At 44.1% G+C, this 27,245-nt stretch overlaps 1 protein-coding gene across 1 annotated transcript in view; it reads left to right on the top strand.

Moving 5' to 3' along the window:
• ttn.2 (titin, tandem duplicate 2) overlaps nucleotides 1-27,245 on the top strand; it is a 219,533-nt gene that overhangs the window by 38,871 nt on the left and 153,417 nt on the right. Inside the window, 26 exon segments of the mRNA XM_030381745.1 lie at nucleotides 77-336; nucleotides 417-759; nucleotides 1,289-1,339; nucleotides 11,372-15,130; nucleotides 15,879-16,157; nucleotides 16,380-16,943; nucleotides 17,153-17,434; nucleotides 17,521-17,799; nucleotides 17,885-18,166; nucleotides 18,267-18,545; nucleotides 18,722-19,009; nucleotides 19,108-19,386; nucleotides 19,503-19,784; nucleotides 19,926-20,204; nucleotides 20,347-20,625; nucleotides 20,717-20,995; nucleotides 23,171-23,458; nucleotides 23,562-23,840; nucleotides 23,931-24,212; nucleotides 24,299-24,577; nucleotides 24,677-24,955; nucleotides 25,058-25,336; nucleotides 25,447-25,734; nucleotides 25,829-26,107; nucleotides 26,443-26,724; nucleotides 26,931-27,209. Coding sequence (XP_030237605.1) covers nucleotides 77-336; nucleotides 417-759; nucleotides 1,289-1,339; nucleotides 11,372-15,130; nucleotides 15,879-16,157; nucleotides 16,380-16,943; nucleotides 17,153-17,434; nucleotides 17,521-17,799; nucleotides 17,885-18,166; nucleotides 18,267-18,545; nucleotides 18,722-19,009; nucleotides 19,108-19,386; nucleotides 19,503-19,784; nucleotides 19,926-20,204; nucleotides 20,347-20,625; nucleotides 20,717-20,995; nucleotides 23,171-23,458; nucleotides 23,562-23,840; nucleotides 23,931-24,212; nucleotides 24,299-24,577; nucleotides 24,677-24,955; nucleotides 25,058-25,336; nucleotides 25,447-25,734; nucleotides 25,829-26,107; nucleotides 26,443-26,724; nucleotides 26,931-27,209 — 10,878 coding nt within the window.

Genomic DNA, 27,245 nt, shown 5'->3' on the forward strand with positions numbered 1-27,245 from the left:
CGTTCTAACTTTCTAATACTATTTATTTGATGGACAAGTTAGATGTTTTGTGCTGAGTCGCTCTCCTTCTGGCCAGATGTGAAGATCAGCTGGTACCTCGGTGACAAGGAGATCAAACAGTCAGACTTCTTCAGAATGTCCCAGTTTGACGACAACTGCCAACTGGAGATCTCCAGGGTCTACTCTGAGGATGAAGGACAGTACACCTGTGTGGTCAAGAACAGCGCAGGAACCATGTCCTGCTCTGCAAGCCTCAAGCTAGACGGTGATTCATGAGAACCCTTACTGCTGATTTTCCTCACTAATAATCCTGTTGGATTTGTATCTGGTCTGCCCGTCCCATCATCCAACTGCAACCCAATCTTTGTATAAAGTCAACATGCTTCCTTTCAGGGCGAGCCCTTTGTGAGCCGGAGCTGCATGTCTCCACCTGCCTCACCAGTCCAAAGAAACATTCAATTGGGCAGAAGCCAACCTTTATCCAGCCAATAGCAAGCAGTACTGTGTCCCATGGGGAAGTGGCCAGGTTCCATGCTTGCGTGTCCGGCACCCCAAAGCCACAAATTAGCTGGTTTCACAACCAGCTGCCCATTCAACCCACAAAGGATGTTGTCTTTCATTTTGATGATGTGACAAACACTGCCACACTGATTCTAGTTGATGCTTTCCCTGAGCATGCTGGGCAGTATAGCTGCAGAGCAAGCAATAGCACTGGGGAGGTGGTGTGCTCTGCTACTCTCACCATAACTAAAGAAGAAGGTAACTTGGTCCCACTGCGAATGGTTTCCCTCCCTTCAGATGAATCTGTTGCCTCATCTTTCCATTTAAGAGGCTGAAGTCACTTCTCCTCCCAGCAGTGCTCTGCCACCTCCTGCATGATGCAGCCCCAGAAGATCCATCACACATCCCTCCATCTCCCCTCTTCTCTTCTCTTAACTAACCATACAGATAAATCCCTCCTCTCTGAGGTCACCCCCCTCAAGAAACATCTCACCTTCTTTTATTAGGGACACCTTCAGGATTTCTGCATGAAATTCACTTCCCAGTCTCTGTTATCCTTTCCCCAAAGATACCATCACTCACAAGTCATGATTCATATCTACTACTTAGAAACATGGTGTATTTATTACTCACTGTAATTTTTTGTCATTTCGCCCTATAATGTTAAAATGTAAACATAACTGTTTTATTCGTATTGCCTTAATGACCTTGAGGGCTCTGCCAAGATTGGGAGCTGTATCAATAGGTTCAGGCTCTGAACTTATAGCACATGTCCTCTCTTCAACAGTGACTCAAGTTAAAGAGCAGATAGAAACCAAGACTGAATACAAAGTCAAAGGTAAGACCCATTGACATTTCTTTCATAAGGACACCTATGTTTTCATCACAGCACACTAGAAGAGGGACAGTTCAACAATATACAATCTAATTGTTTGCTTCAAAAGAGGTTTATAAAACCTTATTATGGTTTGACCCAACCACCTCTGTGTGTCAATATGTTATGACGTTGAACTATTCCTTTGACTTTATTTTTATTTCACATTGCATGGACTCTTGCATTGTTCTTCAATTTAAATGTCCTCCCTGTTGTCCTTCTCTATCTTCTCTTCCAATGTTTTATTCCTGATAAGCGTGCTTCATGTACGTCTTTGACCTGTGAGGTTGCAACCTTTGAGCCTCTTTTGGCATGAAGGTTCATGTGTCTTTTTTCAGGTGCAGAATATTTCTCTTGTAAGATTCCAGACTTGAATGTGTATTTAAAAGATATGGATAAATAACCACATCTTTGAATTGTCTTTTTAATAATCTGGAAGCGATGTCTCTCCTGCCAAATATCTCCTAGCCTGGCTTGCAGATAGTGGGATGTGATTCCTTTGGTTTGCATTTAAATAACACAAGTAAACTATATTAGTTCGAATAAACGCCTTCTCAAACAATTCTACTGCTTGATTAAGCAAGTTTATTAGGGAGCCTCTCATACATTTCACCAGATTCAGAGGGATAGAAAGGGCGTTTATTCTCCTGTCTGCAAGTCAGGTAAGGAATGTTCTATTGCAAACAAGCCCGTCAGTTTAACTCGGAAACATCTATGCCTTTTATAAGTAATTTATGTTTTGAAGAAATTTCCACAGAAGAAGGATCAAAACCTCCTGCAGGTTTCTTTTAAAAAGAATCTTACGTTTATTCGAACAAATATGGTGAGTGAAACTGTTATTTCTTATGGCTTTGTGACTTGCAGCATGCATTTAATATTTTCATTAATGATAATATTCAAATCCTTTCCTGGTTATGCTTCAGGTTGTACTGTCTTGACACATATTTGTGTCTTTCTTTCAGGACAACCATCTGATGAAGGGAGAGATGAAGAAAGCAGTGTTATTCTCAGCACAAACCAGCCAAAAGGAGCATTCCGTGACACAATAGACGTCCTGGATCAAGGGCTGGTATCAGCCGTCGACTCAGAGAACATCAAACCCTCATTCACTAAAAAGCTAAAATTGCAGTCGGTTATAGAGAGGGACCCAGTAGAGTTACAATGTGAACTTGTTGCTGGTCCTCCTCCTACTTTCCTCTGGTTCCATAATAACAAACCTATTCACAAAGAGCACAGGCGTAAGATTCTTATAGAGAGTAAAATGTACATGCATACCACACGTCTAGTTATTGAGAGCATCAAAGAGAAGGATGCTGGCAGCTACAAGGTCATGGCCATAAATTCAGAGGGGTCAGCAGAGTCCACAGCATCACTGCTAGTGTCTCTTGGGGAAGGGCAGTCTGCTGACTATCTGAGCTTAGCAAGGCGTTCTGCCAGATCCAATGAGAGAGCTAATAATGTGGCAGAGCAGAAAAAAGAGAGGAAGTTTAGGGTGGACCTCAGGTGTGTTGGCTCACCATTTGATAAGACCTCCAAAGACCAGCGGGGAAGGTCCAGATCAAAGAGTCTGGTGCGTACGGTCTACTTCAGGTCGCCATCTCCATCCAAAGCTGAAGCTTCAGCTAAAGAGTCCCAGCGTCTGGAGACTGGTTCTGAGCGTGCCCGGTCCCCACCCGCCATGTTTGAAAGCCCTGAGCGTTTTAACGACCGGTTCAGTGATATCTACTGCGACAGGCGCACAGGGGCACGGTTCAGTGATAAGTTTAGTGACCGGTGCAGTGACCGATACAGCGAAAGGTTCAGCGATACCGAAAGCCTTCACGAGGTGAGAACCAAACTGTCCTCACTTCAAAAGGCTGTTAAATTAAAGAAGAGGATGTCTGTGTCCACCATGTCCTCCTCGGAGTTTGATGCAGAGTCTGTAGCGAGTGAATCTAGCTATGCAGACTATGTGGACAGGCTCAGGGTCAAGGCTCCCTCTTCCTTGCCAGATCGGTCATCAGAGGCAGGTCGCAGGGAGTTTCAGGGTAGTAGTTCAGGTTTGGTTTCTCAGAGAAGGGAGGCTTCCCAGCATCGTATTAGGCACTCATTTGAACCCCAGTCCAGAACTCGGGCCATCCAGATACTAACAGGTGACATGACTGTGAAAGGTGAGAAGAACATCACCAGCACATTAACTGAGAGAAGTGAGGATAAAAAAGATGATACTTTAGTTGATTCTCAGGTGGAGTGTGGATTAAAAGGTGAACTTGATAAGAAGAAGATGGATGCAGGTGGATCTGATGTGCCATGCTCTGAAACAGTTGGTACAGTGTCTTTATTAAGAACAGAATCACCCAGAGCTAAAATAAGTAAATCAACCGAGAGATTCCTTAGTGACGGGGTAACCCTAGAAGACGGAGAAGAGGAATATGAGGAGTCTCTGAAGGCTAAGTACGAGAAGAGCCTTGAGGCAGACAGGATGGAGTGTGAGGAGAAACTCCTTGCTCTGCGCATCAGGAAATGGCAGCATGGGATGCGGATGTCTCAAGAAGAACCTTTTGAACCTGAACATGACCTCCACTTGGCCGCAGAGGAGCAATACTTGGAGCCTGAGGAGCATGGCATGGAGATGACGTTTGAAACAAAGCCAGCTGTAGAGGCTGGTTCTCCACTCCCTGTCACTAAGAAATCCCCCACAACGAAACAGTACCTGGGAAGCCATGAAAAGGTGCCTGTGTTGAAGCCTAAATCACCCACGGTGAAAAGGCAAGCCGAGGAGGCCGAATGTACTTTATTGATACAGAAATCCCCCACAGCTAAGATAGGTAAAACAAATGAGAAATTCCTTGATGACAGGGTAACCCTAGGAGACGGAGAAGAGGAATATGAGGAGGAGTCTCTGAAGGCTAAGTACGAGAAGAGCCTTGAGGCCGACAGGATGGAGTGTGAGGAGAAACTCCTTGCTCTGCGCATCAGGAAAAGGCAGCAAGGGATGCGGATGTCTCAAGAGATACCTTTTGAATCTGAACATGATCTCGCCTTGGCCACAGAGAAACAATACCTGGAGCCCGAGGAGCACAGCATGGAGATGACATTTGAACCAAGACCAGCTATAGAGGCGTATACTCCAGGTCCTGTCCCTCGGAAATCCCCCAAAACAAAACAGTACCTGGGAAGCAATGAAAAGGTGCCTTTGAAGCCTAAATCACCCAAGATGAAAAGACAACCAGAGGAAGCAGAATATGCTTTATTGAAACAGAAATCACCAACAATGAAATCTAGAGTCGAAAAAATGTTGTTTGAAAAGAGTAGCGAGGATCGGGAGCTACATTTGTCAAGGGAGAACATCTCTGAGCTGAAAACAGAGAGTGAGTACTTCAGTGAACAGGAAGCCTTGAATGATAGGATCATGAAATGGCAGCAAGGGGTGCAGATTGAGCAGGAGCAGACCGTGGAGCTCCCACAAGACTGGGTGGAGGCCTACCCTCCATATGACACCGTTTACCAGTCTACTTATGCACAGACAACCAGCCAGTCTACAGCCCCAAAGCCCGGACAGACTTCTACAGAGAATATAACTATGGAGAAATCAACCCCAGGTGAGGCTGATTCTTCTGGGCAACTGATGAAACAAGATGAGCAAATGATTGAGGCACTGGCCACAGAGGGACGAGAGACCAGACTTCAGAGAGACAGTGAGTACTTTGTCAGTGAGGAGGAAGCCCTGGCACAGCGACTTCTCAAGTGGCAACAGGATGTCCTTGACCAGGAGGAAGTTGTGGAGCTTGAGTCTGAATGGTCTATGGGTGAACAACACTATAAACAAACTCCCTCAGAACCACATGATTCCACAGGATATGATCCATCTAAAGCTGGGACAGAACAGCATCATGAAGTCATGTCTGAGGAACTTTATGAGTTTGAACCTCCTGCTCCGTATAGAGATGGAAGCTGTCAACAGTTCCAGGATCAAGCTCCTACTAAAGAACCATCACATGCTCACCTGCTAGCTTATGGTCATACATCTAAATATGTATTTGAATCCTTACCTGACATAAATGTTACCCCAGCTAAAGCAGCTGCCTCTACCTCCAGTCCTCAAGGGGGAGCTTTCGTGACTCCTGCTGATCATAGCCTACATTACAGTTGTGATGTTCCAATTCAAGAACCCCTGTGCTCAGCCCCAGCATCTGAACTGGATAGAAGCCACAAGGGCTCCTCAGTCCCAAGCTGCATTCCAAACCAGCTCCCTGAACCCCCAGTCCATGGATCTGAACCCGGTTCTGCTCAGGCTCCCACTAACATGTTAAGGAAGTCCTCTGTAGTAGCTCCAAGCTGTAGTACACAAGAAGGACTCGCGATGGAAATGAAGAAGAGGAGAAGCAGGGAGTACACATTCACTGTGGAGGAATGCCAGGTAGAACAAACAGAGGGCTTAAGAACACAACGTGACCAGATGGATGTTGGAGAAGTTAGGAGGGAGAATATTGGGTCCAAAGAGACCTCTGAATGGAGGGATAAAAATCTCGAGACTGGCACAGCAAGTGGAAAGATGAGTGACTTTAAGTCCAAGCAGGAAAATAAAGAAAATGAAATGAAAGAAATGAAAGGCTCACCTCCAGTATTTGTCAAAGAAATTACAACCATGAAAGTAAAAATTGGTGAAATGTCAGAATTTACCTGTCAGTTCCAGGGGGACCCTGAGCCATCAGTCACATGGCTTAAAGACGGTCATCCCTTAACTCACAACCCAGATTATGACATCATGATAAAATCTTGTCGTTCAAAACTGACTGTATACTACCCAACCACAGAACACAAAGGCACCTTTGACTGCATCATAACCAACAGTCATGGCCAGTCCACCTGCTGCGCAAGCCTGGAGATCTCAGATGAGAAGCTTCTGAGAACCTCAGGACCCACCCGGGTGCTGGTGTCCAAGGAAACCACAGAAAAACAACAGCGGCCCTCCATAGAGGAGGAGCTGCAAGCCTTTATGAGTACAGGAGCAGCGACCCTCCATGTGCCACAGGGAGGAGACCCCAGACCCCAGCACTCTGATAACTCCTGCACCTGCTCTCCAGTGCAGATCAGAATCACCTCCGCCACACCACTCCCTGACATGATCGACGTGGGCAGTGAAGAGAAGGCAGCTTCCACAGATGTCACCAAAGATCCCACCCCGCAGATAAAAGAGAGGGCCTCCCAGGCTGTTAAACACAAATTTACGTTCTCCTTTGATGTCGTAAGGGAGGCTCCAGAGGTTGTCACTGAGCTTGAGAGCATCCTTGGTTCAAATGGAGAGCCTGTCGTATTAAAGTGTAAGGTAACTGGAGATCCAGCCAGTCAAAATACTTGTGCTGCCTCATCTGAGAAGAAGCTCAGCAGTTCCCAACCAACCAAGCCTGGGTCTTCCAGAGAGCCACTGCCATCTATATCTGGCTGTGGTCTGGAGTCTTCTGCTGCTGTTATCAAAGTTTCTCAGATAAAGCAAGCTTTTGAGTCTGATTCACCAGACGGATACAGATTCCCCCCCTTTAGTGAGGAACAAAGAATGGAAGGTCTATTTCCTCAGGAGCTCATTCCTGTGCTGACGAAAGAAGCACATTCTCAAGTGATTAGGGAAGGCAGTCCACTCATACCGAAAAATAATGTAGAGGAAGCTTTCTGTTCCCAAACTACAACTGTATTTGGGGAGCCTGAAACTGTTCCAACATCAAAAACATTTATACCACCCGAAACAATATCTGTCCAAACTAAAACTGGATCAAAAGCATGTATCTTTGTGTCAGAGACGGACAGGGATATCAGGAGTGTAGAAGGGTCTTCTGTGCTGGAAGACCACCTGGAGTTGCATACATTTGTCCAGGATGTGCAGAAAAAAACAGATGTGGTCAGTCCTGAGCCTTTCCTGCCAGGGAAGGTGGCTGAATACACTGAGGCTGTTGAGGCAGAGGAAATGGAGAGAGAGAAAGCTATTCATGCATTTGAAAGAACAAGTAGCTTCATACCTTTCCAATCTGATGAAACAGTGGCCAAGAGCTCCTCTAAAGTGGCTGCCAAAGTCGCTGATGTCACAACAGAGAAGGGAGTCAATGATACCATATCAACTCCTGATGGCAGTGACTCTAAATATCAGAGTCAAGAGGTCTCAGCTCTCATAGAGGAGGAAGCATATGGATATTTGGAGGCACGTCTTGATGTGGATACTTTGAGTAAGGGGTTTACAATAAGCAAAGAAATTATGTCAATCCCAGAGCCCTCAATAGATAGTGGGGTTTTCCTCAGTATTCCAGATTCCCAGGTAGAGCCCCAGGAAATACCTGATGAGCTTGCTGACGCTGACATTCTTGCTGAAGTTCAGAGTCATGATGGACTGCTCCAAGAGGGATCTACCAGAGAATCACAAATAATGGCTGTGAAATCCAAAGCAGACAGCATGGCATTTGGTCTGGATGCCTCTGTAGCAGAGCAAAAGGAGAAGCAGACTATAACTAAACAGGTAAGCAGTGATCTTGACCCTGCTTCAATTGAACGTGGAGCCTCTGCTGGAATCATGGAGGTAGAGGAAGTAACTTTTAATGCTGTGTATGACTACTATCACCCTCAGACAGACTGGGGACGACCACTTTCCCCAGAGTCTGAGATGTCCATAGAGATAGGCAGCACCTTCAGTGATGATATAGCAGATGCTGCTGAGAGGTTTTTCACCCCTGCCTCATCAACTGAGATCTCACAGATATTCGCAGAGTCTTTCCAAACCCCCATGTCTCCAGAGTCCTTCCATACTCCAGCTACCTACATATCCGGGGGGTTCATGACTCCTCCAGAATACCCCTTCTCTTCTACAGAGCAGAAGAGAGCCTCGACGGCTGATTCCAGTGAACTCTTCTTCTCTTCTTCTCAGTTCCTGAGGTCTCCCGAGGATGAGGGCATTGATATAGGACCTTCTGCGTATAGTTTGGAGGAAAGTCGATTCCTTGCTGAAAGCAAAGCGTCTCTTGGTCTTGGTTTGATCCAGGAGAAGGTTCAAGGAATACCTCCGGCCTTCCTCAAACCTCTTACAAAGAAAAGGGTGTTTGAAAATGATTGCCTCACTTTTTATGCCGAGGTGTTTGGTCTTCCATCTCCAGAGGTGAGATGGTTCCACAACAAATCCCAGCTGCTTTCTGACGACAGAGTCCGAATGCACAGAGATGGAGATAACATCAGACTGACAATGAACAGTGTCACCAAAGCAGACCAGGGGGAGTACATTTGTGAAGCCCTGAACTATGTAGGAGAAGCGAGAAGCGTAGCTTTAGTAGTTGTCATATCTCAGGAAGTGAGGTTCAAGCCTGCTCCACCTTCGGTGACTCATCAACACATTATGGAGTTTGACATGGAGGACAATGATTCTTCTCACTCTACGTCCCCTCAGGAGATCCTGTTGGAGGTTGAGCTCGATGAGAACGAGGTCAAAGAGTTTGAGAGGCAGGTGAAAATCATCACCATTCCCGAGTATACCGCGGATAATAAGAGCATGATCATTTCCCTGGATGTTTTGCCTATTCTGTATGAGGAGGGTGCTGTGGACTTTGTCACACAGGAGAATGATGATCTGAAAATATCGTTTGAGGTTACTGAAATGCCCCCAAGGTTCATCAACCCTATCTGTGACATGGAGACCCCCGAGACCACCACAGTCTTGTTTGAGTGTTCTCTCATGGGTAGACCATCGCCTATCATCACCTGGTTCAAAGGAGACAAGAAAATTCCCGATGACAACAAGAAGTATCTTCACTCCTCTGATGGAGACAACCATTTCCTGAAGATATGTAGAATCAGCACCCAGGACAGTGGTGTTTACACTTGCAGAGCAATCAATGTGGTCGGGGAGACGGTGTGCAGGGCTTTCCTCAAGGTGATGAGCACCGAAAACTTGTCTGGTCAGACCCGAGGCCGGGAGCTCACTGCTGTCTCCCTAGGAAGTGCCAAGGTCCAGCCCCAGAAGTTTGACCTAATGGTAGGCAACATGTCCCTGGAGGGAGAGCAGGCTTCAGAGATTGAGCTGGAGTTTGAGTTTGAGAATGAAGCTGACGAGTCTCAGCGTGCAGTCCGACTAGTGGCCAACACTGATCATGAGATGAGCGAACAAGGAGAGAAATATGTCAGCATCAACTTCGATGTGTTTGCTGAGCCAGCCAAAGATGATAAAGTAGAATTCAAAGGGAAGTCGTCAGAAATGTGTAGCTTCCAGTTTCAGGTCACAGAAACAGCCCCTAAATGTATAATTCCACTGACGGCTGTGACAGCAGCGCACGGTACGCCTGTGATCCTGCAGTGCTTGGTGAATGGCAAGCCAAACTCTACTGCTCAGTGGTACAAGGATGGACACTTGGTGCAAGGTAGCCGGTGTATCATCCAGGAGAAAAGCTCCGGCCATTTCAATCTACTCATCACTAATGTCACACAAAATGATGCTGGGGAGTACAAATGTTTAATCCAAAACCAAGCCGGCCACACTGAAACTACTGCTCTCCTGAAGGTGTTTTAGAACAGAAAGAGACAGAAGTGTAAAAGGCATTATAGGATTGTTTGAGGGTTTAAGGCTAGATGAGGCTCCTCTAAATCATGATGGTTAAGTTGGGATCGTTTTATTTTGTGGAAGCTCAAAGTGAGGGTGTAATGTAGCATATCAGAGGCAATTGTTTTTCACTGGATTTGTAGATGGTTGTATGGTGTGGTATGGTTGTGCCATTAAAATGGTCAGGGTTTACATTTGTTTTTCAAATCAATTATCAGTTAATGTTAATTTAAACACTCTGTTATATCGATTTTGAATATAATAAATATAACATTTTAAGTAGAGTAATGACAGGATTATAAACATGCATAATTATGTGTTCAATGAATCATCCACTTCTGGAATTAATAATAATCAAATGGATTTTGCTACCTGCAAAAATAAAAGATTTTTGTGCTAAAATGTAAAAAGCAATCCTACCGGGTCCTTTCATATATAATAATAAACACCCATCTAATATACTTCATATGGATTTCATTTTGTATAACATATTTCAAACTTCCCTTTAAATGTCAAATTGAATGGGTATATAAGAATAGGAAGTGTCTCAGCGGATGTGTTAAAATATACATCAACATTCACATAGACATTGACGTATACATAAACAGTTCAACAATATTCGCAAACTTCTGAAAAATGGTTTTGTGACCTCAGACTAAAGGTCACTGAGGTCACAAGACGACACTGACAACATCAAATTCATCACATACGTCCTTTGTAGCATTGAATAGTTAGAACAAAGCTGTATTTTTATTTTTAAGTGTTTGTTTTGTGAAAGCTATTCATGTCTGTCTCTGATGCAGTATTAATACAAGCTGCTGGTTTAATTAGGTTTTTCTGACTGAACATTTACATTTTCTATATATATTTTCAAAATAAATTGATATTTTTGTAAATATGTGTACTTTTAGAGATACTCTTGGTAGAGGCTGACTATTATGAACCCAAACAACAACTATGATACGCTACAAAGCCATGAGCACACAGCTAAATATTTCAGATGAACATTAGAAACCTTGGCGTAACTGTACATAAGTTGTGTTTGTCTGAGTTGAAGTTATACAAGATACAATAAAGGATTTGATGCAAATAGGACAAGTATGGTGTCTTTTTTAACGTTTTCTTTAAACTTAAGAGTCATTGAAATGACGACTGAAGAATCAAGAGATCTTGTACTTCTTCTGAAGCCATCTCATGAAACATTTTGGTTCAATAATTGTGTATCAATCACTTATCAATTAGTTGTTCAATATATTTAGCTTTAATAGTACTTCCAATATGTCTATCAAAATACAAAGAATGTTCTAATAATAATGTATGAGGTGTATCAAATGAATGATAATTATTAATTAATTAAATAATTAGTGCAGGTAAAACCATTTGATAATGAATGAATTGTTCCTCTGTTGATCAAGTGGTCCTCAACCCTCCTCATTATCTCCTAACAGAACATTCTAGCATCTCCATGGAGACCAAGCGAGAAGAAACCCATTCCACTTCTCTACAGCTCTCACAAAAAACGAGGACACTCCAACTCAAGCCAGAGCCCAAACATTACTCTAGTTCTTTAGAGACGAAAAAAGAAAAGCCAGTTTTCCTTAGCCAGCTGTCTCCAACTGCTGTGACTGAAGGGGAAACGGCTAGGTTTACCGTCACAGTGGCGGGCTTTCCCAAGCCCTCGGTTCAATGGTTCCACAATGGAAAGGTGATACAAAGCTCCACTGTTTATATACTGATAGAGGGAAAAGAGGAATACACATTGGTAATCACCAAGCTTACTTCTGACTATGAAGGAGAGTATTCCTGTACTGCCACAAATATAATTGGCCAAACAACCTGCTCCACATATCTGGAAGTTAAAAAGAGTGTTGTTAGTAAGGCAGAGAAATGGGTTGAACAAATGTTCATGGTTAAAGGTCAACCTCCCACATTCACAGTAGAGTTTTGCTCTGAAAGATCCCCTGAGGGAGGAGAAGTTTCCTTTAAATATGAAGCACGTGGACACCCAATTCCAGATGTCAAATGGTTTAAAGGCGCTTTTCAGATCGGACCAAATAGGAACTGTATTATAGTCAACAACTCAAATGGCTCTGGCCTCATCCAAATAAAGAGCATCAAACAGGAGGACAGCGGCATCTATACTTGTAAGGCCCTTAACCATTTTGGAGAGGCTTCATGTAGTGCTGAACTGGTGGTTTTCAGGGAGGCTGTTCAGCAGGAACAGCACCCAGTCATTCATGAAAGAGGCTACAAAGTAACCATGACTGAGCAAGCCACAGAGTCACGCTTGTACCAGGTCAGCCTTCCAGGACAGGAAAGATCTAGTTCAGATCAAATGGTTTACACCATTGGCACTGAGGACAGGCAGGTCATTTCCAGTGAGCAAGTGGGCACCATTAGAGAGCTGAATATTTCTGCCGCCACTCTCCAGAGAGAGCAGGTCACCCACCAGGCTGCCGTTCTGCAGTCCCATGAAGTGGAGGAGAGGGTGTCAGTGGCTCCTGCCCATCCATCCCACATTTCAGCAGTCCCTCTCAAACAGCTCCACATGGCAGCATTCACATCCTCTGTCTTGGAGAGTCAAGACCTCACAGAGCAACACTGTGATCGCATTCTGAGTCCGGAGCTTTTCAAGCTGGAGGCTGCAGAGGAGAAAAAGTCTAAAATGATGTCAGCCTTATCTGAAAAGGTCCTGGCTCTCTCTACTGTTAGTACAGAGCCTCTGGGTGACAGGGTGTCAGCTAAGATCATGCCCACCTCAGAACCAAAGCATGTTGTTAGTGGTCCACAGGTGGATGCACAGCTGCCCCTCCTGAGGGAGTCATCCCATGACATCCCCCAGCCCCAGCAGGAGAAGAGCTATCAGGTGAAGGAAGGTGTTAAGATCTTATACTCTGCCCAGTTAGCAGAGAAGCGTGTGCTGCTTGAGGGCCACATCACCCAGCTAGCCTCAGCAGAATCTGCAGTCAAATCCTCATCGAGCAAAGAACAGCCCAGACCCGTCTTGGCCACAGTCAGTGAGACCAAGCAGGCTTTATCCAAAGAGACAGTGTTCTCAATCCAGAGGCCTGATCAGGAGATGGCTAGTGTTTGTAGAGATTTAGTGAGGAAGGAAGCCCTCAAAGCAGAGGAGGGGCAGGCTCTTCAAGCTGAACACTCCCAAAAGCTGCAGAGTCTGGATAGTGCAGAGATCATTCAGTCCCAGGTTGAGCCAGAGCAATTGTTGCACCTGCAGGTCATCACAGACCAGGACCTCCTCCCTTTTGAGGAGAGGTTCATATGTGACAAGCCAGCTCCAGAACAGTTGAGCAGCAGGAATAGTCCAACCATTTTACACTGTGTCAGCCATATTGATCAAAGGACAGTGGTGTGTGAACATAAAGAAGAGTTTGATTCTACCCCTAGTACCATTACAATCCAGCCCATAAAAGAGGTTCACGCTTCTCTCCATCTTCACTCCCACCAGCCTGTGCAGGAACTAGCTAAAGAGGGACTACTTGTCATTGAGAAACCAAAGCAACAGCTGGCAGCACAGAAACAGGAGAAGGCCAGGAATCATTCAGCCATCTCTGAGGAGAGAAGGGAGATCACAGCAGATTATCACAAAGATCTTGATGTGTCTGTGACAGGAGTTAAATCACAGCTTAGATCTGAGCCTAGACCTCAGAACATCCTCCAGGTCTCCTTTCACTCAATGCAGCTCCCAAAGGAGACTATTTTCAGTAGCGACATGAAACAACAGCGTGCCTTAGTTCAGAAGGAGGAACGTTGGAATTTGATAAATGTCACCACTGTAGAAGATAGCCAGGCTTTGGAGGAGGGCCATACCAAGAGTCTGCCTGCCGTGGATAAATTCACCTGCCAGACAGCTGTAGAGCCTAAGGTTCCCACAGAGCCAGTCCAGGTTGAGAAGAAGGAGATCTCTACTGAGATCAGCTTTTCTCTAGAGGCAGCAGAGCAGGACTTCGCGGTTCAAATCCAGGAGGGCCAGTCAGTCAGACAGTCAATCATGAAGGACGAGAAGCGTGTGCTGAAAGGGGAGTTTTCTCATAAGATTATAAAGTCAGAGTCCTCTAGTATCAGTGTTACCACACAACCAAGACTTTCTTTAATGGCACCACAGTCTGAAGAGAGCACAGCCCTGCCCAAAGAGCTGACCTTTGTGATTCAGATTCCCAAACCATCCAGTGTGAATATTAGACGTCAGCTGAAAGATGCTCTTCAGTCTGCTGTGGCCCAGGAACAACCACTGCTACTTGCCGAGGTGCTGGCGAAGTTAGAGGCAGCACAGATCCAGGAAGTCAAGGTTCAGAAAGAACCAAAACGTTCAATGTTTACATACCTTGTCACGTCACCTGGTGCCCCCATAGAAATCTCTCTGGCTTTTGATGGTGAGTACCCTCAGACAGCTGACCTGAGGTCTGAACTGCAGGCAGCCTTCCACTCTATAGTTTACCAGGAGTCCCAGGCCCTGACTCTGGAACAGCCCAGTACTATGCTTCTAGACAGGCCTCAGAGAATGCAGGTTATTTCTGCCCCCTCAAAGGAAATGATGTCATCTGTGGTTGAGTCCATCCACATAGCAGAAAGTATTGTGGATATTACTGCAACTCAGTCTCAGGCTGCTTCTATTAAAACAGAATCTGGCTTGGCACTAGAGTCTCTGAGCACAGAGGAGCAGGTAGTCATTCAGGAAGCCAAGGTGCAGAAACAGATTGTCCAGGTCTCCAAGGAGGCTCATGTGGCTTCTGAGCAGTCAGTGCAGGTGAGCAGACATGAGGTGAAGTCTGTGAAGAGCCAGCAAGATGTAGCTGCTGTCGATGTGGTCAGCATCAGACCTAGTTCCAGCACTAAAGAGCGGTCAATAGACATTTCTGTTCAGAGGGAGAGCCAGGAAATGACCTTTAAGGAGGAATTTACATTGTCCAACCCTGACATAGTCACCTCTCTGCAGAATTTAACTGTTTACGAGGACAGTATAGTAAAGTTTAGCACCACAATAGAGTATGTCACCAAGGTAAACTGGCTTTTCAATGGTAAATTGGTCAAACCTGGCAAAGAGTTAAAGTGTTCTAAAGACAATGACACATACACACTGATTATCAACAAAGTTATCAAGGAGAAGCATCAAGGAGAATATGTCTGTGAGGCTGAGAATGAAGCTGGCAAGACAACAACATCTTCAAGACTCACTGTGGTCTCAAGAGGTTTGAATCCAGGCAGATCAGACCTGATCTATCCATCACTCCACCTGCAACCAACTAACAGAACCATGCGCACCAGTCACGTCAACAAAATAACCTTAACCATAGAAGACATTTTTAAGAAGCTCCATTTTTTTTAACTTTGTTGGATCACGGTTTTCATTTCACTCTCAAGAAGGTCACTTCTACTAACTCACCATGGAAACGTATTGTAATGGGTCTGTAGACCAGATCTCTTTAGCCTGGGGATCTGCAGAGTTCAGTAGTGGACAAGCATCAGGCTTTGTGTAATGTCTTTAAGATCTGGTCTTCACCTCATCAACGTCTCATTCTCTCCATCAGCTCTTGGTTCATGCATGTTCCCAGGACTCCATTCTTTTTATTCTTGCCAGAACAAGAGCCCCCGTGCTTTTAAAATATTAAGATACATCAGAACACCATTGGCATAGTAAGGATAGCGTTATAACATTAAGATCATTCACACACCGTTCAGGTCCATTCGATCCTAAGGCAAACCACATATATTTATTCAGCACGGGGTCACTGTTCGTCCTTTCTTTACTTTCAACTTCCATCGTCTTTCTTTCCCACAGTCATCCTTTTTCTTTTCCACAGTCACCTACTGGAATGAATCCCATCATCGCTGTGCATTCAACCATTCCTGTTCCAGAACATTATTTCTATCACGCTTTATTAAATGGTTATGAACACATTGATGTGATGACTAATTCAATCTCATTCTGTTCCTCAGTACCACCAATCTTCAGGCAGAAGATAAGCTCTATGGAGATCAACGTGGGCGGCTACGCAAAGATGGAATGTGAGATTGAAGATTCTCCGAACGTGACCTTCAAATGGTACAAGTCGACTGTGGAGATACGGCAGAGCGACAAATACCGGATCCTCAGCCATCAAGGCGGCTCGGCCCTGGAGCTGCAGAGCCCCACCAAGGCTGACAGCGGGGAATACAGCTGCAAGGCCTCTAACCAGCACGGCGCCGACAGCTGCTCCGCCACCCTGAACGTCACCGGTAAGAGAATCACTGTGTGATCTTTAAATCCTCTTTTTGTACGAGGTTAAGAGTGGGGTTTGTATAACCGGGTTGGTAAGAGGTTGGTTAAATGTGTGTTCTTTACCTTACGTATCTTACTTCCACATATTTGCCAAGTTTATTACAAGTTTGGAACATTGAAGTTGGTCCAGACTTCATATTTATATCCTGTTTTTCTACCTGTTTACCTACTCTCCTTAGAAATGTACCCACCAGTATTTGTATCAAAACCAGAACCAATGACATTATATGTTGGTAAACGCACCCTGTTCCAGTGCTCAGTCACTGGAACTTCACCGATGGAAGTTGTCTGGCACAAGGACAACATAGCAATCTCTTCTGAGGGGAACTGTTTGATGAAAAGTGAAAAGAACAAGTATTCCCTTGAGATTACATGCCTTGAGCTATCCCATCAGGGGGTGTACCTCTGTAAAGCCTCCAACCCTGTTGGCACTGCTACCTTCACCACAGAGCTCAGGGTTGTCAGTAAGCCAAGCTTTGTGAAGATGTTTGAGCCAGTGTCTTCAACTGTCAATGAGGCACTTCACCTGGAGTGTCAGGTGGATGAAGACACTGGTGTGTCTGTCACCTGGACCAGGGATGGCAAAAAGGTCCACCAGACTATGGAATGTAAAATGTGGTTTGATGAAAAAGTGGCTGTTCTTGAGATCCCCAAGTCTAAATTGAAGGACTCTGGAAAATATGTCTGTACAGCCACAAACGAGGCAGGGAGTTCGACCTGCCAGGCTATGGTCAGTGTTCAAGGTAAGATCTTACGGTGTGCTTTCCGTGTTTTTATCAACAGATCCACAGCATCGTCCATCAAGCTGGTGGTGTATTGTTGAGCCCTCTCGTGCTGTTGCTAATACACTCTTGCTTTTCTTAAGTATGTCTCTCATGTACACTTCTCTTTTGGTAGTAACGCCATGTTTATCTCTTTTCAATGATAAAACAAACATACGGGATACTTCTAGAGCCACCTGCCTTTGTCAAGAAGATGGAGCCAAAGTTGACTTGGAAAAAGGGCATAGCTGCCCGCTTACAGTGCACAGTTAATGGATCTCCAGAACTCAGTGTCCACTGGTTCTGCAGCGACAGAGAGCTCAGCCATGGAGATAAATATAAAATCTCCTTCAAGAATGGAGCAGCCACTCTGGAGATGGTGAATGTTCTTGTTACAGACAGTGGGACGTACATCTGTGAGGTATCAAATGATGCTGGCAGTGATAGCTGTAACACCCTGATAGCAGTTAAAGGTTTGTTAAACTGTCCTGGAGTCAACGTACAATAAGACGCAGGAGGGACTTGCTGTGTATAATCTTAATATTCTCTTGACTCCCAGAACCACCCTCATTTAAGAAGGAGCTAAAGACAATGGAGGCTGTGAAAGGAAGTCCAGCTCACCTCGAGTGTGAGATTACAGGAACAGGTCCTTTTGAAATCAACTGGTTCAAAAATAAGAAAGCTATTGCCTCTGATCAAAGATACAAGGTGATTTCTCAAGAGTCTCTGGCACGGCTTGAGATTCAGACATTTGAAAGTGCAGATGTCGGAGACTACCAGTGTGTTGCTTCCAATGATGTGGGTAAAATAAGCACTAAGGCACTAGCTAAACTAAAAGGTTAGTATTTGTTGGTTTAGTGAAAGGCATACATTGGTTGTTAAGTCAAAGCCTTGAATGATGACATTTTAAATGTTTTGTGTAGAACCACCATCATTCTCAAAAAGAGTTGAGAGTGTTGTGGCAGTGTTGGATAACACAGTCAAACTTCAAGGCAGCATAAAAGGATCAGCTCCCCTCATTGTTAAATGGACGAAAGACTCTGAGATTCTAAGAGATGATGATCCCAATATCAGCATGCGGTTTGAGAACAATGTTGCCAGCCTTACAATATCCACTGTCACAATCAGCCATGGTGGAAAGTATACATGCCAAGCAGAGAACGAGGCAGGGCAACAGAAATGTGAAGCTACTTTGACTGTTCAAGGTCAGTATATAATATGAATCCCTAATGATGAATAGGAAAAATATATGAAGGACTTTGAGCCAGTTATGTCCCTACAACTAACTGAGCTATCTTACCTTAGAACCCGCCAGACTCCTAGAACCTGCAGAGTCCATAAGTGTGACTGCAGGAGATTCAGCCACCTTGGAATGTACAATCGCTGGAAGCCCAGACCTCAAGGTGCAATGGTTTAAAGATGGAAAGGAGGTGACGAGTGGTCGTAAATACAAAATCACTCTGAAGGAGAAAACTGCCATGTTAAAAGTTCTGGCAGCAGAAAAAGATGACACTTCTGAATTCAGGATGGAGGTGTCCAACAAAGTGGGCAAGGACCAGTGCACGTGCTCTGTTACCGTCCTAGGTTAGCTGCTTACCTCTTAGATATGGTGTTGTACCATTCATTTACAGATTGACAATATCTAATGCATAATTTGTTCTATAGCTTACACATGAAACGTCTTTCAATTTCAATAATCTTTGAGTTCATTGAACTGTTGAACTCCTAACTAGCTTAGTTGTTTTCTCTTTAACAACCAGATCGGACAATGCCTCCAACTTTCACTAAGTCTCTGAAAAGGGTTGATGGTTGCATATCTGCAGATGTCTCCATGGACTGTAAAGTGTCCGGTTCCCAACCAATGACCATCATTTGGTTCAAGGATGAATCAGAGATTGCGTCTGGGGGAAGGTTCCTGTCAGAGTTCAAAGATAGCTCTGCCACCCTGAAAATCATGAAGCTACAGAAAGCTGACTCAGGAGTTTATAAATGCAGAGCTACAAATTCTGCTGACTTTAAAGAAACAAGTGGCACTCTCTATGTCAAAGGTTATGGATAATTCTGACTTATTCCATCATGTTGATCTTTTGTCTTATGCCAATAACGATTTAATGCTGACATAACATATGCATGTCTTGGTTTCTAGAGCCCCCAGCTTTCACAGTGAAACCAGAAAACCTGGAGGTAATACCAGGCTCCACTGTTTCTTTGAAATCAGTCTTCACTGGAACAACTCCTCTGGCTGTGAAGTGGTTCAGAGAACAAAAGGAGATTTCCACTGGAGGCTCATATTTCATTAAGAAAGATGCCTCATCCAGCTCCTTGGAACTCCACTCAGTGAAACCCAGCGACTCTGCTAAGTTCACATGCCAAGTATCCAACGATGCTGGGAAAGTGGACTGTACTGCTGTTCTCTTTGTAAAAGGTGTCTTGTTTTGTACATCGTTTTAGCTGCATATTGAAATCTTCTGGTCTTTAACTTAGATATAATGAAATCAATATTCACCCTTGTCCCATCATGAACGCATCCTCTTCTCCCAGAACCCCCCTTGTTTGAGAAGAAGCTGGAAGCTATTAAGATGGCCACCAGTGGCAGCTCTGTGAAGATAGAGTGCAGAGCCACAGGAACCCCTGTCATCTCTTATAAATGGTTCAAGGATGAGATAGAAGTCAGCAGTAGTCCTAAATACACTATGGCTGTGAATGACTCAGTGGCCTCTCTGGAAGTGGTAGACAGCAGTGTGGAGGATTGTGGAGATTATGTATGTGTGGCTTCCAGCGAGGCTGGAAGTGACCGCTGTTGCTGTACCATGACAGTCGAAGGTTGGTTCCAATTTGATTTCTTTGCTCAGGTTAACCAATACTATAGATGAATATATCTTGTTTGACACTGAGAGATATGCATTTGATAAAGTATTATCATGTGTAGTGGAGTTTGCTCACAAAGCTTCCATCTTCTTTTAGAGCCCCCAGTGTTTGTGTGTTGTTTGGACTCCAAAGACATAGTGAAAGGCTCTGAACTAGTTCTGGAGGGACAGCTGTCTGGCTCTGCTCCATTCAGTGTCTCCTTTTATAAAAATGCCAAACTGCTCAGGAATGACAAGAGACACAAAGTGACAGTGAAGGACCACCAGGTGGTGCTGAAGGTGCTGTCGGTAGAGGCAGCAGATACAGGCTCTTACAAGTGTCATGTGGAGAACAAGGTGGGAAACACCACGAGTGAATGTCAAGTAACACTCAAAGGTATACCATATTTCTTTAATTCATCCATTCATTTGGTTTCCATTGCTAGAAGCAAGTCAATACCCTATCATTAAATATATTTTTTGGAAATAATCACAGTTGGAAGAGATTTATTCATGTCATGTATTTATGAACCTTGTAGAACCACCATTATTTGTTCATAAGCTTGAGAACATGAGCTGCCTTGTGTCCAAGGAGGTGTCTCTACAATGTTCTCTGAAGGGTTCTGAACCCATGACGTTGTCCTGGCTTAAAGATGACCATGAGCTCAAGGAAGCTGAACACATTCAGATTACATATGAGCATAAGATCGCCCGCCTCCACATTACCTGTGTACATGCCGACCACGCTGGCAAGTACACCTGCCTGTCTCACAACCAGGCAGGGAGCCAGAAATGTTTTGCTGTTCTGACAGTAAAAGGTTGGTTCTGAAGTCTCTCAGCTTGCTCCCGTATAATATTTCATTACTTCATGACTATCCTGTTTAACATCATAACAAACTGTTTTATCAGAACCGGCTAAGATCACAGAGGAGGCAAAGTCAATCAGTGTCACCCAGGGAGATCCAGCCGCTCTTGAATGTCGGTTCTCAGGCACCAAACCTCTCAAGGCCACTTGGCTGAAGGGTGGAAAGGAGCTGGCCTCTGGCCAGAGATATAAGATTCAGAGCACTGACACATGCTCCATACTGAAGATCCTGAAAACAGAGACAAATGATAGTGGTGAATACATCTTTGAGGTGTCAAATGATGTTGGACAAAATTGTTGTGAAGCTTCACTAACTATTCTAGGTCAGTTCATTTTAAACACTATACAAAGTGCATTGTAAGTATTAGGCCCAATCTGGATTCATTGCTCTACAAAAATCTCAACCTTAACCCTATCCCTTACCCCTACCCCTAACCCTACCCCTACCCCTAACCCTACCCCTACCCCTAACCCTACCCCTCAACCCTACACCTACGAAATGGGACGACAACCCTTCAAGACCCAGTTACAGTACGTCATTACTAGTCGTTGACAGGGTTTTGATCTTTATTTTAATTGTATTATTTTTTATCTTTTGATACAATATCTGTTTCTGGAATTTTACTGTATAGTTTCAATGTCTTAGGAAAGCAACCTTACCCACATGGAAAAGCACGGTATGATTAGATAAGAATATCATTCATGCTCACAATCTGTTAGAAACTGCAGAAACTTTATTTTGGATTAAACATTATACAAGATCAACATAATATATAAAACTAGAATAAACATAGAACTTGAGGTAGTATGCCATCCATGTAAAACATAAGTATTAGGGGTGTAACGATTCACCGATACAAATCAGTATCCGGTTGGATTAACACAGATGCGACTACATCGATACGTGGGCCCCTGAATCGATTTAAAATGACCAAGAATCTGTCGATGCACCGATTTAAACGTTGCAAATTGGTTATGTGAGCTTTAGCCTGATATCAAGCCAGCATTGTCAAATAATTTCATTCCGTTTCCATACCGTTCCGGAAAATGAAACTGAAGGAGGCGAGCGGATCCGTGTGTGTGTTTGTATATGTTTGCGTGTGCGTTTTCACGCTCGCCCTGCATCTCGCGAGCAGGGAACAAACTGAGTTGTGAGTGCACGAATAACAGCCATATGTGCGAAAATGGTGAAACGATTTTAAGTGCAGCGAATCTGGAATCAAATGTGTGGAAGTCCTTTGGGTCTTACCTCTGACAAAAACTTCGCAATTTAATTGTGTAGGACAGCGATCAAGTCAATGAATAAATAAATAAATAAATAGACACGTATTTCTAAATTTATAGATGTCTAAATGTCTGCCATTTTTCCCCATGCCATAAAGAAATAAATATAAAAACCTAAGATTCCATTGTCCCTATACCATATATATATTTGAAAGTAGACAATGTCTCTTTTATAGAAGGCTTATTTTAATTAATAGAAAATGTATGTGTTAATGTTAAACGAACATTAACTGTATCTATCAGATTGATTCATATCTCATCAAATCGCACCGGATCGTTAGAACATTGAATCGAATCGCATTGAATCGTTCCATATTAAAATGTATCGTCCCTGAATCGTACCGTAGCACATGTATCTAGATACGGATCGTCCTATAAAGGAGAGATGCACACTGCTAATAAATATCATACCAACAAGAACCAGTGATATAATGGAACTAATATTGCACATTACAAAAAGGCATCCACCATCACATTTTATCAATAACTTGGTAGGTTTTAAACCATCAGTGGATGGTTAATCTTTCTATCTCCCTGGGGGTTTGAGGGCTACCAATGCAGAAGAGGTGCTTGAGGTGGTGGAGGGATGGGCTCTGTGATGGCAGCAGCCTCAATGATCTCCTGAAAGAAAATATAACAAATAACAAATAAGGAGGAATTATATGGTAGAACTGGGTTATATGGCCAAATGTTATGTACAATATATAATAACTGATAGATAGATAGATATTTCTACCAAAATCAATGAAAAAATACACTGGTTTATATAAAGAAACCACAAAGAAATCACATTGATCCACCATTCTCCAGGCTATTAAGCATTTTTAAAACGAATTATTGCATAACTTGGGAGGGGATTAAAGCCTATCTTCAAGCTGGAGTCCCTAGAACATAGAACATATGGATATCATACGACATGAACCCGGCAGCTCCTCCACCGTTTTCTCGCAAGGTATTGTGGGAGCATGTCACAACTGGAGAGTTCTCAGTTTCTTTGAGTGTGCCCATCAAAAATCTCAATTTTTAGGGGATGTTTGCCCTCCCCCTTACCCTACCTTTGAATGTGTTTCGGACACGGCTCCACGGCGCGTGAATGCGCAACAGTGAGGGGTAGGGCTAAGATTTTGCAATGAGCAATGAATTCGGATTCAGCCTTAGTACTGATTGTAGCCATATGCAATTATATATTCTCACTATGTTTCTTTTAATGCCAGATCAAATACTTCCACCGTCTTTCTCAAGAAAATTTAAGCAGATGGAGAGTATCAAAGGCTCATTTGCCCACCTAGAGTGTCTTGTGTCAGGCTCGCTGCCGATCACTCTTCAGTGGTACAAAGATGAGAAAGAGATCCAGACTGATGAAAAACACAAATGCACATTCTTTGAAAATGTGGCTTTCTTGGAAATCTCTCGTCTTGACAGTAAAGACGGTGGCAGCTATACCTGCATAGCTAGAAACAAAGCTGGATCGGACCAGTGCTCTGGCATCCTTTTAGTCAAAGGTTAGAACACATTTCATGTTACCAGTATTCTTACTAACTAACTAACTTACATAAGCAGAGTTTGAATGTTTGAAGTAAAATGTCATATCTAATCCACCAACAGAACCACCATGTGTTCTGGAAAGGCCAGCATCCACGTCTGTTTTACCTGGGTCAAAGGTCAAGTTTAATATCCTGATCTCCGGCACTCCACCTATGGCCATTAAATGGTTCAAAGACAAAAAGGAGATTTTATCAAGCTCTGGCTGCTATGTGATCAAAGACAACGCCTCCACCTTGCTGGAGATCTTCTTTGCAAAGACCTCAGACTCTGGAGACTATAGCTGTGAGATCAAGAATGATGTCGGCTCCACTTCATGCCAGGCAGCACTCTATGTCAAAGGTTACAAATTTTCTCATCGAGTCAATATCAATTTTACATTCAGTGTTTTCCCCACCGATATTTACCCTCTTTGTTTCATTATGCCCATAGAGCCCCCAAAATTCATTCGAAGCCCTGAACGCCTGTCTGTTGTTCGTCCTGGTCAAAATAAAGTATTTGAATGTCAGGTGACCGGAACTCCAGAGATAGACATTAACTGGTTCAGAGGCAGCTCAGAGATCGTTCCCAGCGATAGATACAAGACGTCCTTTATAAACTCTGTCGCCACCCTGGAGCTCAGTGGGGCTGAGGTCAGAGACAGCGGGCAATTCTACTGCGAGGCCCGGAATGAGGCCGGCAGCGAGAGCTGCAGTATGGAACTCCACGTCAAAGGTCAGTTTGGTCGGAAGGTTTGTACCTAAGCAAACATCTTTTCAACTCAAACAAGTGTTGAATAAATCTTGTATCTCTCGTCTCAGAACCTCCAACGTTTGTGCGAGAACTTTCTCCGGCTGACGTAGTGAAGGGATCCATCGCCTGCTTTGAGTGTGGGGTTGCAGGAACAGCTCCATTTGAGATAACTTGGTTCAAAAACACAAAGGAGATAAAGAGCAGTGGGAAATACACAATATCCCAGGTCACCGGTACTCTGACCCTGGAGGTGCAGAAGTGTGACACTATAGATGTAGGGGAGTACCAGTGCACTGTCTCTAACGAGGTCGGAAGCTCGACCTGTAAAACTACACTTAGCATCAACGGTTGGTATTTTCAGGGTTTTCAAGGACATCATTTGAAATGTGATGCAGATTTGAGTTCCTTTCTGACCACGATTGTGAATCTCTCTTGTTAAATGATAGAGCCACCAAGCTTTAGCCAGAAGTTTGAGAACGTCATCACCGTCTTGGGCACAATGGCAGAGTTTCAATGTGCCGTTAAGGGCTCCCCAACCCTTTCTGTACAATGGCAAAAAGATGAGAGTTGGATCTTGGAAGATCCTAAGATAGAGAGGACATTTGAGAAAAATGTTGCCATGCTCAGGATAGCTGCCTGTGAGGCTAGTCACAGTGGAAAATACACCTGCCAGGTGGCCAATGAGGCTGGGCAGGACAGGTGCTTCTCCATCCTAACAGTACAAGGTATTGGTTTGCATATACAACAACCCATTCATAAATGTTATACAACTTTTGTCAGAAGTTATTGTTTTTGTACGGATGCTGATGTTTTTGTATGCCTTGTAGAACCCCCACAGATCCCAGAGAAGCCTGAGGTGATTAAGGTGACAGTTGGAGACCCAGTCAGTCTGGACTGTAAAGTAACTGGTTCCCCTCAGCTCAAAGTCAAATGGATGAAAAATGGCAAAGAGCTGCAGTCAATTAGACAACATAAACTGAGCTTCGAAAACAATGTCAGTAGACTCTTGATACAGTCAGCCCAGAGTGCAGATGGGGGAGAATATATCTTTGAAGTGGCCAACCACATCAGTAGCTGCAGCTGTAACGTTAAATTGATCGTTTTAGGTTGGTGCAATCACAAATAAAATACTATCATCTCTAAAAATGTGTTTATAATAAGTACATATTTGTTCAATGCTTTGCTAACCCTGTTGGCATTGTTATTCTGGTAACAGAGCAAGTAATCCCACCAAGCTTCCTCAAACCACTGTCAGAATTCCAGGAGATTTTGGGCTCCTTTGTGCAAATCTCATGCAAAGTGTCTGGATCTCTTCCCATCTCTGTGGAGTGGCAGAAAGATGGAAGCAAAATCTCCAGTGGAGTCAAACACAAGATAATCCAGCAGGACCACTCTGTTTCAATAGAGATTGAACAGCTAGAGAAGTCTGATGCAGGCTCCTACTCTTGCAAACTGACCAACAAAGCTGGAAGCTGTGTCAGCAATGGCACCCTCAGAGTGAAAGGTTAGAGGACATTAAGTCATGGAACCCCATGCATCCATGTTGTGGTGTGCTTAGGTGAGTACCTCTTTAACCCTATTCATCTTGATCTCTTCAGAACCCCCCAGCTTTGTTCTGCTGCCTGAGTCTAAGGCTGCCTTGCCCAATGGCAATGTGCGCTTCAAAGGCACATTCACAGGCAGTGCTCCCTTCACCGTGAAATGGTTGAAGGAGGACACGGAGCTCATGACTGGGCCCACATGTTTTACAGGACTGGAAGGACAGTCCTGCTTCTTAGATCTTTACTCTGTATCCCTGGCCCACAGTGGAGTCTACTCTTGTCAAGTCAGCAATGATGCTGGTTCTACCCGCTGCAATGCAGACTTAACAGTCAAAGGTTGGCTTGCCCTCATTTTTCAGCTCTAACTTGGCTTATCATCACTGAGTATCTTACCCTCTCTCCATGCACTGCCTTCCGTCAACACTTATCACGCTTTTAAGTGTTCTATCTGTTATGCAGTCCGCTGAATATTTGTTCTCATGTCCTATAATGCTGTATGCTATATGCAGAACATTACATCTGTATGTCCTGCAGTCATCTTTCTGCAGTAACTTACTAATAGCTTTTCGACTTACCTTGTTTGTTTCATTAGTTGTCAAACCGCTTTCCATGTCTGTTTAACAGCGTTTATATGTCCAGCAGCTAACATGTCTCAATTTTGGCTCTTCCAGAACCACCCGAGATTGTGCTGAAACTCCCTGGCACAAAGTTTGTGAAAAAGGGTGAGCCACTCCATCTGGAGTGCAAGATCAGTGGCACGGCTCCTCTGAAAATGACCTGGTACAAAAATGACAGTCAGGTCACAGATGGGAGCAACATAAGGAGGTCCTTTGTTGACTCAGTAGCAGTCCTAGAACTGCTCACCACCAGCTTCCATGACGATGGAGTTTACACCTGCGAAGCTCAGAATGATGCTGGCAGTGTGAGCTGCAGCACCTCCGTTACTGTTAAAGGTCAGACACTGACGACTCAGTCAGAATACACTCTATTATATGATGTCTTCTGCTGTTGCTCTGACTGTCTGATGCATTGGCTGTCCAGTTTGGACTCCAGTGCATCATTCAGATAGGAGAGATTAATTTGGGAGACATCGGTCAAGAATTTCAGTCTGGCTATCTTGTCCTGAATGCCTCTTAACAGCTGTTTGATGTTTTTGTAGACCCACCCTCTTTCATCAAAGTACTTCAGCCATTCGAGGGGCTGAAGGCCAAAGATGTGAGTCTGTACTGTGAGATCAGCGGTACAGCGCCCTTTCAGATCACCTGGCTCAAAGACAGTAAGCCTCTCATGGAGAGCAGGAAGTGTAAGATGCTGAGCGAGGGCAGTTCAGCCACTCTGCATATCATTGGACTTGAGCCTTCCGATGCTGGCGAATACGATTGCAAAGTGTCGAACAGTGTAGGAAGTGAAACCTGCCAGACGTCAGTTAAACTCAGAGGTCAGTAGAAATGCGATGGTGTCAAATCAAAATCAT

The sequence above is a fragment of the Gadus morhua genome, chromosome 16 (assembly GCF_902167405.1).
Source record: "Gadus morhua chromosome 16, gadMor3.0, whole genome shotgun sequence".
In the NCBI taxonomy this organism is placed as follows: domain Eukaryota; kingdom Metazoa; phylum Chordata; class Actinopteri; order Gadiformes; family Gadidae; genus Gadus; species Gadus morhua.